Here is a 12,556-nt window from a genome sequence, read left to right on the forward strand (position 1 = left end):
AGGGCTTGCGCTCAGATCATGCCGAATATCTCCGTCATGGACGAGCGTGACTTTGATGCTGGACCGAGAGAAGAAGACATTAACGGTACGCATTGCTCTTTTGAAAGCTCCAAAATGCGGTAGTACCTTCCAGATTTGAGGAATACATCAGCATCGATCCCCCTTCTCGCACACAGGCGAAGATCATATACTCTTGCAGGCGGTATTCCAGAAATCGCAGTCGCGCAACATCAATGTTTCCCATCCACAGTTTGGAAGATGGCTTTTGGGAAAATGGATCTCTCTCACAGACATTGTGGATGAATCTTGTGATTTTTGAAAGAGCAGAGACAAAGAGTCATAATCACTGGTGTTCACTTTTTCTGGAATTCCATGTCGTGGCACATACGAAGATGTCGAGTGGTTTTCAGACTGTAAGTCTGAAATGAGCCGGGTCTTTCTCCAGCCACATGAAATGAGCGCCCTCAGATTTTGGTCTTAGATAGAGAAAGTTAGATACCGAGACAGAGAGCCATGCATGCGACGGTATATCTTTTTAATCCACTGTTGTGCAAAGTGCCGACGTCCACAGAACATGGCGAAGGCGTAGTAATATTTCGGTCTTCTTCTCCACACATCCGTGGTTCCTCTCCTAGTTTTGTTCCAACACCAGACCACACAGCCATTCGGGTTTTGCGATGATGTTTTAGACGTTGCAGTCGCGGATCATGATGTGTACTGCGTGGGTTTTGGATCGGAATTCTGGATGTGGGAAGTGCGGAGATCGTCCTGGCCATGGAGTGACAGTATCAGGATTTTGGAAGAGAGGACGCACATGACCCCTTCCTGGTGTTCTTTTTGAGTAATCCTAAGCAAAGGTACTATAAAGAAAGAAGGAACAGAGCGAAGCAAGACGGTGTTTTATACCCGACCATGCTGTACTAGCGGCTTGCGAAGGAAGGAAGCCACGGAAGTCATCCAGAAATGGCCGGTCGCTTTTGGTTCTCCATGAAGCGAGGTTTAGCTGTTTTCTCGAACACATGGAGCACTTCTCCGTCTTTTGAAAATCATAGCCAACCATAGCCAGCATTTTGATATCGCAGAAGTCCGACAGTCTTCCCACTCATCAGGCCTTCTATCGCCGATTTTGGAAGAGAGACAGCACATGATCCACCATTCAAGTGTTTTTGGTAATTCGGAATTGGAAGTGTGATGCAGGAGACATGCTCAGTCAAGCTCCAGATTTTATACCCACAGACCAGCTGCCAGCAACAACGGTAGTGGTGTGAACGAAAAACCAGCACCGGGATGCATGAATACGTCGCCGTTGTATTTTCTTTTCTGACTTTTCGGAAGTTTCTGCTCTGCTCTCCAACATGAATATCGGGTCTGTTGTTTTAGAAGAGGAGCGACGGCCATGATGATGCAATGCGACCTTTTGGACGGCGGACGCAGACATCGAGTAAATGAGCATTGATTTTGGAAGAGGGAGGAGGAAGCAGGCCATGATTCGAGATAGTGATACTTTTTGGAAGAAAGAGGCAGGTCATGTAGCGTGTGCCCGACATTTTTGGAAAATGATGAAAGACAAGTGTGATGAAGAAAAGAAGGAGAGCAGGTGCGAGAGATGGATTTATATACCCAGCGCAAAGATGAGATGACTTGCAAGACTTGGAGCGTAGATGCACAATCTGCAGTTCAAATTTGGAAAGATATGCCGCATGCTCATTCAACCGGCCAATACCCTACATACCAATCATTTCCATCATGTATTCCCCTCAGCCCTACGTCGCTGCCGCAACAGCCTCCCCACTCTCCTCAACCCTCCTCTTCTTCTTCCCATGATGCCCCCTCGCCTCCACCCTCCCCTCAACCGGCACCACCCTCGTAGCCGTAAAAATATACCCTTCCGCACCCCCCTTGCTCGTCATCATAGGATGCGTCCTGCCAGGAAGAACCTGCCACTGCCTCGCTCTCGCCGTCTGCAGACTAGGTGCAAGGACCAAGGTGGGGTTGAGCGGGAAGTCGTCTTCTTCGTTGTCGGCTTCGGACGTGCCTGCTGGGGTATCGATGTCGTCTTCGATTTTGACTCGTTTGCCGTTGGTGTTACCGTTACCGTTGGTTTGCGGCGGAGGTCCAAATTCGCGTGCGATGTACGCCGCGCGGCGTTCTTTCGAGTAAAGATCGCACAACTCAACCAACGGCTCAACATTAGGATTATACACCACAATCCTCCCCCCACCCTTCACAAGCGGCACCAACTCCCTCAACACAGTCTTCGCATCCATCGCCGTCGCAACCACCAACCCATCAAACCCACCCCTCTTTGTCTCATCCACCACACTCTTAACCCTCTCCCAACGTCTGCGCTTCTTATAGTAGGTACCGCGTTTCGTTGACTTCATGCTTGCAAGGACTTCCTCGGAGATTATCTCGGGCTCGTCGTAGGAAGGGTCGTCTTCGGGGTGGAGGAGGGCGAGCCAGGAGAGCGATTTGAGGTGTTTGTAGAGGGGGTGGGCGGGCGTGGGGTTGCCGTAGTCGTAGCCGAAGTATTTTAGGTAGGAGAGGTTGGGTTGGTTGTTGGGGTGGAGGACGGTGAGGGTGTTTGTTTGGGCGGACATTTGCGGGATGTGTGGTCGTGGGGGCTTTCGTGGGCGGGGAGGGGGATCTGAAGGGGTGGCTGTGGGGTCTGTTGTGGTGCTGGCGTCGGCGTCGGGCATGGCGGTGTCTGTGTCTTTGGGCGACGGGGCGGAGGTTGGTGCTGGTGTGCCGTTCATTTCGACGTCAGCTACCTCTTCTTCGGAAGATGAGTCGTCGTATTCCTCCTCCGGATAGAGGATGCCCATCTTCTCGGCAAGTGCTGCTGTGACAAGCCCTCCGGTATCGTCTACCACGAGCCATCGGCCCCCTCCTACCTGGCTGACTCCATCCTCCGCCAAGTGAACCTGGTTCGTCGCTCCAGAGTGTATGTTGGCCCAGCTATTGATCAAGCCCAGTAAATCTTCCCTCAGCTCCATGATCTTGTATGCCTCCTTCTCCAGAACATACTCTGTGAGCAAACCGACATCCATGGGCAGGGCAGTGAAGCGCTTCAAATACTTCTTCGACTTCCGCAGGGTGTACTTGGCCAGCGAGAAGCTCGTCTTCTCGTCGATCGCATTGTGGGATGCCATGATCTTGGCGATGATCTCCTTGCCGGAGCCAGCGCCTGCCTTCTTCAGCTCCTCGATCTCAGCCATCGATAGTGCCTGCCGTGAAGCATCGTCAACGGTCAAGCGGTTGTTGCGCATGATGACCTGCCCATCTTCTCCCACAATGTCGAAGCCCGTAGCACCCGCAGCACCCTCGGCAGTCTCTTCGTTGGTTTCGGCGGCAGGCGCATGGTCGCTGCCTAGAGCTTCGGCGTGGAGTTCGGAAGCGGGCACGACGCGCAGCTCCGTCTTGGATTTGCCATCGTCCTTGTCGAGCAGTTCGTAGGTGAGATAGTACGGGCGGCCGAGGAGGAGGTTGGAGTTGAAGGTGCCGAATTTGCCGAGATTGATGCTCCTGTAGGGTGTTTAGAAGAAATCCTCATCTATATGCACACGGAGGGCTCACTCCAGCTATGCGACGTACGTATTCGGTGTGATTTCGACGATCTTGAAGAGGCCTGAGGGCAGTCGCAGCGCAACGTGCGTATTGGGGCGGACGTGGGAATGCATGGCGCGAATGTGGTCGCGGTCCTGTGTTCTTTACTATTCCATGTGTAGCAGTAGCTAAGAGTGTGTCGTATCACACTTCCAGTCCCGTTCTGCACGCGCAAAGGTGAGGTGGAGCTAGTGAATTTGTCACAAGGAATAGTTCCGAGGCGCACCGCCGCGTCTTACTCAGCCACAGGCTCAGCCACACACTCGCACCAGTCGTACGTCATCGCCATCGCGACTTCTGCTACTTGGGCGTGTCACTCGGGTCCAACACGTTGCTTACGTCGACTACTTTGCTTCTTTCGCTGGAGTCCTGCTTCAATATCAATCCCCTTCACCCACCTTCCTCATACTACCGCGCCGCGCCGACTGTCGCGACAACTCCCCCATATCCCACTCCAAGCCCCAGGGCACTGCACCGCAAACATGGTGCTACGAAAGTCCGACGAAGCCGACGACGTCGTTCCAGCGCCGCTCTCCAAGGCGATCCCCCCGTATCCCACGACACCCTCCGACGAGCACCCGCCTGCCTTTCCCGTATCGCCCGAGCGTGCCGTGGACCCGCCCAGCACGAGCAAGTCGCCAGCTTTCAACATCAAGACGCCCGAGGAGACGCGACTCCCCGACGACAAGCACGAGAGCGACTCGGACCTGAGCGAAGACGAGTGGAACCAGTCGGATGATGACTTCGAAGACATCAACCACAACGATGTGCCTGCCGCGCTGAAGCCGGCTGCTGGAAAAAGGCCACCTGTGCCAAGTACTACACACATCACCAGCGGTCTTCCCGATGCTTTGAGGCCAGGACCGCCGGCAGGTATCCCCATCAAGCGCTCACAGGAAAGCATCTCGGCCACGCCCACCGGTGCCAGCGCGGCTTCCTACGGCGCAGCCAGCACCGTGTCCGAGCAGTCCAATGGCTCCATCCCGCTGAAGACCAACAACCCCTACCTGAAAATGCAGACAACTGGGCAGAATAGCTGGGACGGAGAGAGCAGCCAGGCCATCTGGGGCGATGCGCCGAGCCATGCCCACAAGTACGAGGCGCCCGTCGAGCTCCCGGCGTTCCAGACGCCAAGTACACCCACCCACGAGATGAAAAACCTCGGACTGGACGACCATGCCTCATCTACGCAGTCGACAGTACCGGTGGAGCCGCCTGTCATTGCCGTGAACTCACCTACGCCTCGTTCGGAGCATGCAGACACCTCCCTCGATACGAATCCATGGGAACCCGCCTCGCACGATGCTCATACCGACACTGTATCCTGGACGGCACCGCCAAGCAATGCAGCTGCCCGTAATGAAAGCTCACACAACATTCCCGCCCCAATCATTCCAAATGCGAATGCTGTGGAGCAATCGTCTCTTCCACCTCAGTACACGCCCGAGCAAACACCACCCTCATCCGAGCAACCTCCACCTGCGCTGCCGCCAAGAAGGTCGCACGAGGATATGGCGCCTGCAATGCCTCCCAGACCTATCGACACAGGTATAGGTTCGTCCGCTCCTCCTGCTTTGGAATCGCCCAATACGACAATGGAGAGGCAGAGGAAGGAACACTACCAAATCAAGCACATTCGCTGGCTTGATCACACCATCGAGGACATGCGCGTTTCGCCTATCCTGACACAGAACCTGAACGGCCCCTGCCCTTTGCTGGCTTTGGTCAACGCACTAGTCCTTTCGACTCCTGCTAGGCTTGACACTGCGCTTGTCGAGACATTACGCACACGCGAGACAGTCAGCCTGGGACTGCTCCTTGACGCCGTCTTTGACGAGTTGATGTCCGGTAGACGGGGTGACGCTGCACAAGCCTTGCCCGACGTGAGCGAGTTGTACAAGTTCCTGCTCGCCCTCCACACAGGTCTCAATGTCAATCCCATGTTTGTCCCAGACTCCAACACCCCGGATGCACAATCCACGCTCACGAGCCGAGCTGGCGCTTTTGAAAACACTCAGGACATGAAGCTGTACCGTACATTCAATATCCCACTGATGCATGGATGGCTGCCCGAGGCTGGATCCGACGCTTATGCTGCCTTTAGTCGCGTAGCAGCGTCATATGAAACGTCACAGTTTGTTCAATTCCAGGAAGAGGAGTTGAACGCGAAGTTAGGGGCTGGCGAGTCTCTGAACGAGGATGAGCAACAGATGTTTACGGATATCCACGCCATCAAGGAGTTCCTGATGCGATGGCCAACTCAGCTGACTGACCATGGCTTGAAGGTCATTCGCGATAACCTCCAGCCCGGTCAAGTCGCTATCCTGTTCCGAAACGACCACTTCTCGACGCTCTGCAAGAACCCTCGCAATGGCGAGCTCGTCACCCTTGTCACAGACCAGGGCTACTCCACCCACGATGAGATTGTCTGGGAGTCTCTTACCGACGTCAACGGCCAAGGTAGCCAGCTCTTCTCCGGCGACTTCCGCTCCGTCGACAACAGCAACCCCTCCGGCCCACAAGACCAGCACCAACCTTCCAGCGTCGACAACGGCCAAGGCTGGACCACCGTCCCCGCCCGCCGCGGCAACGCACAATCCAACATCCCCCAAGACACCGACGTCACCTCCCCGGAAGCCCTCAGCCGCGCCGAACAAGAAGACCACGACCTAGCCCTAGCCCTCCAACTCCAAGAAGAAGAAGAAGACCGCGAGCGCCGCGAAACAGAACAACGCAACTCCCGCAACAACCAACTTTCCATGGACGCTATAAACGCTCCTCCCCAGCCACCGCGGAACCCACAGAACCCGGTCATTCCGCCCCGCCGTAACAATAATATTACGGGGCATAGACCTGCTGGTGAGGCGGCGCCGCCGCCGTTGTACGAGGAGGCTATTACAAGTCCGCAATATGTGCCTCCGGCTGGTCATCCGGCGAGTGCTCAAGCGCCGGTGCCGGGGCAGGGCGGGAGTGGTAGTGCGTATCAGAGTACGAGTGGGGGGTTGCCGGCGCTGCCTGGCGCGGGGAGGGGCAGGCATGGTAATGTTTTGCCTGGACGGATGGGCGGAGGGAGGAGACCGAGTCAGGGACAGCAGGGACAGGGGCAGGGACAGGAGGAGAGGGATAAGTGCGTTGTTATGTAGACGCGCTCTTCCCTTCCCTTCCCTTTCCGCCTCTTTGGTTGTGCTGGGACGTGTTGGATGTGTTTGATTATCTGCTGACATGTCATATTAGAGATTCGGAAGAGGCGCCGTGTTCGTGGTGTACGGTTAGTTAGTATCCGTTGTGAGCGCGGACCGAGGGTATCTAGATGTTGTTGCGGTTATGATCACGGTGATGACTTGGGCGTTTGGCGGTGTTGGAGTGTTTATATACCCGTTATCCTTTTTGCTTTTCATAGTACGCGGTGGGTAAGGTGTTTGTTGCATCAAGTTGGAAGCAGTATTATTAACCCGAATTCCTACGCATCACTTTGTATTCCCTTAGTCTTTATGATGTTTTGTTGTATGTGATGTGACACATTCATCGTCCTTGTTTCGTCCATCGAACTATGCATACCATGAGGCTTTCCACTGGATCTACGAATTACTAATCTGCCTCGCCCTCTTCCTCCCCTCCATCCGTTTCAGTTCTTCGTCCCACTCCTCTTCTTCCTTACTCTTCGCACTCTGTCCACTACTTTTACTCCACATACGCGTGTGTTGACCCGCAGGTCCATTTCCCCTGCCGCGGGACTGAACGGCTTCTTGGAGTAAAGTTGCTTTACTCACACTCGGACTCCTCTGCTTCTCCTTCTCATTACGATTGCCATCCACCTCCTCACCAACACCATCTCCTACAGCCTGCCCCTGCCCCTGCCCCTGCCCCTGCCGTTTAACCATCTCGATGAACGACGACGATGTGGGTACAGCAGACGTCTGACCTAACTGCCGTTCATAAGACGTAGTAGCTTGTCTGTTATACCGCGGCATAGGCATGCCCATCTCCTCTTCAGCCGTCGGCCGCGGCGCCGGTGGACGCATGTTACAGTACGGCATCGGCGGAGGCGGTGGTCGGTTCGGTGGTGGTGGGCGGCGCGGTGGATCAAGCCGTAGCGTCGATAATGCAGACATCTTAATAGGAAGGTGCGTGGGAGAAAGGGAGGATGTGCGCTTGGGGTGTATTGGCGTAGTCGGTCTTGGTGTCTTTGTAGGAGAGTCATTGGTGTCGGAGTCGGAGGCGTCGAGATATTCGGGGTTGTTGGCTTCGTTGAATGGGTTGTCGATTTCGTGGTCGTTGTCGTGATCGACTGCCTGGTCGTCGTCTTCGGTATGGTAGACCTCGTTATCCATGTCGATGCTAGAAGGACGACTATCGCGTTCGACGATAGAAGCAGTTTCGCAGCGCCAACTAGCTGTGCTGGTGCTGCCGCCGCTTGCACCTCTGTTCCTCTCTTCTCCTTGTGACAAGTCGACATTGTTACGCCAATTCGTAATGCCAGAATCGTTGTCGTGACCACCTTCCCTTAACGCAGGGTGAACGGACCCATTGATCGTCAAGCCATCGCCCTCCGCATCTTTCTCTTCCTCCTCCTTCTTATGCGCTGTTTTCTCCTCTGCAACGTCTTCGTCACCGCTGTCATCCCCCTCAGTATTACTAAACCACCTCAACTGCCTCGGCTTCCCAGCCCCCACCGGCCTCCCAACGCCCCCATCCCCCCTCATCTCCACCCTCCTCCTCTCCATTTTCTTCAGCTCCTCAGCCCACCCGCTCAAATCCTCAATACTGGGTCCTTTGTGTCTCGTCCCCCTTTCCTGCGGGCTCATCGTACTAGCCGCGCTGATCGAAGGGTTCGCGAGGCTGGTGTTGATCCAGAGACTACCCTGTCTGTTACGGCGGGATGCGGAAGAGGAAGGGGTGGCTGTGGCGTTGCTGCGGCGGATGCTGTGGGCGTGGGAGGGGGGTGGTGTGTAGATGTTTGAGGAGGTGGTGTTGGAGAGGTTGGAGAGGGTGTAGTTGCGTGAGCGGAGTGGTAAGGTGTCGGAGCTGGGGTCGTGGGTTGGTTTGATGGGGCTGCTGGATGAGCGTTGGGTCAGGCCGAGGTTCTCGTCTGTAGCGCTGCTGCGAGCGTTCGAGCTATTCGTCAGTGTCAAGGTGAGGTCGAGCGTAGAGCTGTTCGACCGCAACGAACTGCCATCGCCGTCTCCCAGACTCCTGACAAAGTTCCCGTACTCATACCCCTCATCACTACCTTCGCTCTCTCCATCTGCGGCAATGTCGGCAAAGTACTGAAAATCATCCAGAACCTTGACAGCCCACGCGAGCTTGATACCCTTCTCCCCAACCGCAACCTCCCTACTCTTCCGCCTATCCTTGTTCATCCTGAGTAGATCGCGCTGAGCTTCCAAAATCGTAGTCAAATCCCCTGTCTGCGCATCAAACTGCAGCCAGCTATCCACATCATCCAGTTGGTCTCGCCGGTAAATGCGATATTGTTTCGCGCCGGCTGCTTCGTCATCGGCGTGCGAGTCTAGTTTCTGGGGTAGGGAGGCGTCGATGTATGTCGAAAGAGGTTGATGGAGTTTAAGTGAGCCGAGAGTGAGTTGAGCGGCGAGGAAGGTGTCTTTTGGACGCACCATAGACGGATGAATGACATCGTTGTCGCTGTTGAAGGAGCGGCGGAGTGTGTGGCGGCTTGCGCAGACCTTGAGGGCCATTTTTGAGACTGAGGTTTTGAGGTCTTCGTAGGTGGCTTTGGCTTCGGCGTCTATAGAAGGAATATTAGGAAGCCATGGCGAAGGCGGGACGGCGGTAACAGGTGTCGTTGGAATCGGTATAGCCGTAACAGGCGTCTTCGGTGAAATGAGTGACTCCCAAAACCCGCCCTCCGCGAAAGAGTTCTTGACAGGCCCAGCAGTAGCCGACCTCGGCGTCCCAGGACCCGAAGACAAGATCTCCCATCGCGGTCGCGGCGTAGTCGGCGACGCGGTCTCGAAGCGCGGAAGGTGTGCTGGCCGAAGTGGATGAGCACCCGTAGGCGCAGTCCATGAAGACGAGCTGTAAAGAAGTAGTTGCCGTCCACCTGGAGTGACGATCGAATGTACAGGTGGAGGAGGATGAATCCAGCCAAGCACCTTCATACAGTGTTCCTTCTTAGCCCGCAAAATATCCTTCTTCGCTTGCCGCCACTTCGCCTCGGTGAAGCGCTCTTTGTTCCAGTATATGACTTCTTCCCAGAACCTCAGGTGTTGCTCCTTAGTCAGACTTTTTAGTCCTGCGGCTTCGTGTTGGCTGATTGCCTTGCCGGTGGCGGGCGAGATGGCGCTGTCTTCTTTCGTGAAGACGCGCTCCATTGTGAGGACTCGTTCTGGCATTCTGACGGCGTGTGCGCTGGGTTGGAACGGAGTAGGAAAGGTCTCGTGGGTTGCGACGGGAGTGTTTGGCGGCGTGCTCGGTAATCCCTGCGATCTGGCGAGCAGGTTGAGTGTCATAACCTCGCCCGGGTTGTTTGGTCGCGTGAAGGGGACACGGGATTAACTGATCGCAAGAGTTGCGCTCGGCGCAGTGTAGGCAACCGCGTGGGAAAGATTTGCGACTTGATGGGGGAATTCCGTCACATGTCCCTCACTTGCACTGTGAAGGAATAGGGCGGTGTCTTGCAACGGAAGTGAAAAAGGTCTTGGGTCGAGGGTGCGCTGTGATTGTATTTGTTGTGCGGTGCGACTATCACGCGCTACTACCATGAGCAAACGCGCAAGTCGGGGTGAAACTTACTCGGTGGATAGAAATATCGACCTAAGGCGTTGAGCGAATCAAGCGAATGGGAATGGCTGACAGCATGGCGGTGAAAGTGAAACGGATGTGTAAATATAATATTGACCTGTAAATTTTGTCTAGGTGGTATCCAACTCCGCTAATGCGAATGCGACGTCTAGTCTAAGAAAGTAAAAAGGTTTGTATGTACAACATTGAGAGCGCGGTCGGCCTCGCGCTCTTCAATGACACAGGAGATGTTGATCTCGCTGGCTCCTGGTAGATGTTAGCAATGAAGCGGCATTGAGATAGAGAAAGACGTACCCTGAGAAATCATCTCGATGTTGATGTTGTTCTGTCCCAACACGCTGAAGAATCTACCAGAGATACCAATCATGTTCTTCAGTTGCTTACCGACCAAGCTCACAATGGCCATATCAGGCACGATGTCAATGGTGCCGAGCTGGCCAAGGTCGTTGACGGCACCTTGGAGATCCTTGCTCTGGATCTTGTACTCATCCTCACCCCCGCCACTCAGAAGGGCAGACTCGGAATGGAGAGCCATGGACACGTGGACCTCGGAAGAAGAGATGAGGTCGACAGAAAGGTGCCATCGGTCGAGGATGCTGAAGATGTTCATTAAGAAACCATGGGCTCGGGTGCGCTTGTTGCTGTGCACGTTCAGCACGACGATGTTGTGCTTGATGGTGACCGCAGTAGGGCGCTTGGGGCCTTCCAGCTGGGTGAGGAGGCTCGCGGAACGAGTGCGGAACAGCTTCCCGTCTTTCAGGGGCGCACGACCGTCGATGTCCTTCAGGTTATCCGGGAAGATAATGGTACCGGCATTGCGCGGGTTCATCACGTTCTTGATACGGATAGGGATGCGGGCGCGGATGACCTGCTCCATAGTGAAGGGGTGGATGACCTCGGACCCGTAAAAGGTCAGCTCAGCAGCCTCCGAGGGCGTGACGGTGGGGAGAAGGGCGGCCGTAGGGACCTTGCGGGGGTCTGCCGTGAAGATGCCGTCCACCTCCTTCCAGACCTGGAGTTCCTTGGCCTGGGTACCGACGGCCACTAAGGCAGCGCAGAGGTCGGTGTATCCACGTCCAATGGAGTTGAGCAGTCCGCCGGGCACGTTGCCAAAGTATCCGGTAATAACAGGCACCTTGTCGCCGCATGCTGCCACCTCTTTGCCCAGGTCCTCGGCCAGATCCTTGTAGAACTTGTCGTTGAGCCCGCCCTTGATAGGCGCGTGGAGCCTGACGATGTCGCTGAGGTCGACAAACTGGGCCGGGGTGCCGCGATCGTTCAGGATGGCGGCCATGTAGCGGCAGCTCAGCTTCTCGCCCTTGCTGATGATCTTGTCCTCGGCGCGGTTCGTGACTTCCTCCAGGTGCTGCGCGGATTCCAAGATCTTGACGAGGCTCTCACACTCGGCATTGACCTCCTCCGTGTACGACGCCAGGATGTCCGGGTTCCTCAGGATGTCCTTGCCGGCCTGGATGTGGTCGGTGCGGATGGCCTCGACGATCTCGTCATAACCGCGGTGGTTGGGCTTCTCGGCAGCGCGGGCGGCACGAAGGAGGCGGTTGGTGGTTCCCTCGAGCTTGGTGTTGCTGCTGCGTGCGGAGCAGACAATGGCGGCGCGGTTCGTCGCAAGACCAGCTCTGTGTACTGTCAGCGCCTTCCATCTGGTGGGGGTTGGGATGGGTCGCACTTGACGATGCCCGCTATGTTCTCCGCAAACTTGCCCACGCTCGTGCCCCCGAACTTGAGGACAACCCAGCCGCCAGGGAGGTGCTTCTCTTCCGTGTGAGCTATCCGCTCCGACTCGTGTGTGGTTCCGTTTGTGTATGCAGACATGGTAGTGTTTTGTGGTTTCTCCAAGCAATTGGCGAGGTAAAGTTTCCTAGATGTTGGTATATATCGATGATATATGGAAGACGTGTTATTTTCAGTAAATGACGTGTGTTGTGTCGTGTGAAGTCTGGAGTAGCGGAGTGAGGGAATTCTCAATGTCTTTTAGTGGGGCCTGAGTCAGAAAGTCCATGTTCGCGCCCGCAATCGGCGCCGGCGCTGCTGACGCCATGCCAGCGAACCACGACTCCACAACCCAGGAACATGCACACACACACCTCAACGGAACGGATCGGTGCATGCGCATGTCCTCCCGGTAGCCAATGGTGCGCTCGCTATTCAGCTACTGCGCCTTTGTCCG

At 55.5% G+C, this 12,556-nt stretch overlaps 4 protein-coding genes across 4 annotated transcripts; 1 reads left to right on the forward strand and 3 right to left on the reverse strand.

Annotated features, from left to right (window-relative positions):
• Window positions 1–1,763: 1,763 nt before the first annotated feature.
• Window positions 1,764–3,680, reverse strand: J4E87_009981 (uncharacterized protein; the record flags this gene model as incomplete). Its single annotated transcript, XM_049381555.1, has 2 exons — window positions 1,764–3,525; window positions 3,595–3,680. 2 exons carry the CDS (start codon window positions 3,678–3,680, stop codon window positions 1,764–1,766), a joined length of 1,848 nt encoding a protein of 615 aa, XP_049228703.1.
• A 408-nt stretch (window positions 3,681–4,088) lies between these two features.
• J4E87_009982 (uncharacterized protein) lies at window positions 4,089–6,749 on the forward strand (the record flags this gene model as incomplete). Its single annotated transcript, XM_049381556.1, has 1 exon — window positions 4,089–6,749. One exon carries the CDS (start codon window positions 4,089–4,091, stop codon window positions 6,747–6,749), a length of 2,661 nt encoding a protein of 886 aa, XP_049228704.1.
• A 435-nt stretch (window positions 6,750–7,184) lies between these two features.
• On the reverse strand, window positions 7,185–9,959 carry J4E87_009983 (uncharacterized protein; the record flags this gene model as incomplete). The annotated part of the gene is made up of 1 exon (XM_049381557.1): window positions 7,185–9,959. The coding sequence occupies one exon, from the start codon at window positions 9,957–9,959 to the stop codon at window positions 7,185–7,187; it is 2,775 nt and encodes a 924-aa protein (XP_049228705.1).
• Window positions 9,960–10,516: 557 nt separating this feature from the next.
• Window positions 10,517–12,201, reverse strand: J4E87_009984 (uncharacterized protein; the record flags this gene model as incomplete). Its single annotated transcript, XM_049381558.1, has 3 exons — window positions 10,517–10,614; window positions 10,663–12,005; window positions 12,056–12,201. 3 exons carry the CDS (start codon window positions 12,199–12,201, stop codon window positions 10,517–10,519), a joined length of 1,587 nt encoding a protein of 528 aa, XP_049228706.1.
• Between the last annotated feature and the right edge of the window lie 355 nt (window positions 12,202–12,556).

Source organism: Alternaria ethzedia (assembly GCF_023757985.1).
Source record: "Alternaria ethzedia strain BMP 0044 chromosome Unknown scaffold_41, whole genome shotgun sequence".
In the NCBI taxonomy this organism is placed as follows: domain Eukaryota; kingdom Fungi; phylum Ascomycota; class Dothideomycetes; order Pleosporales; family Pleosporaceae; genus Alternaria; species Alternaria ethzedia.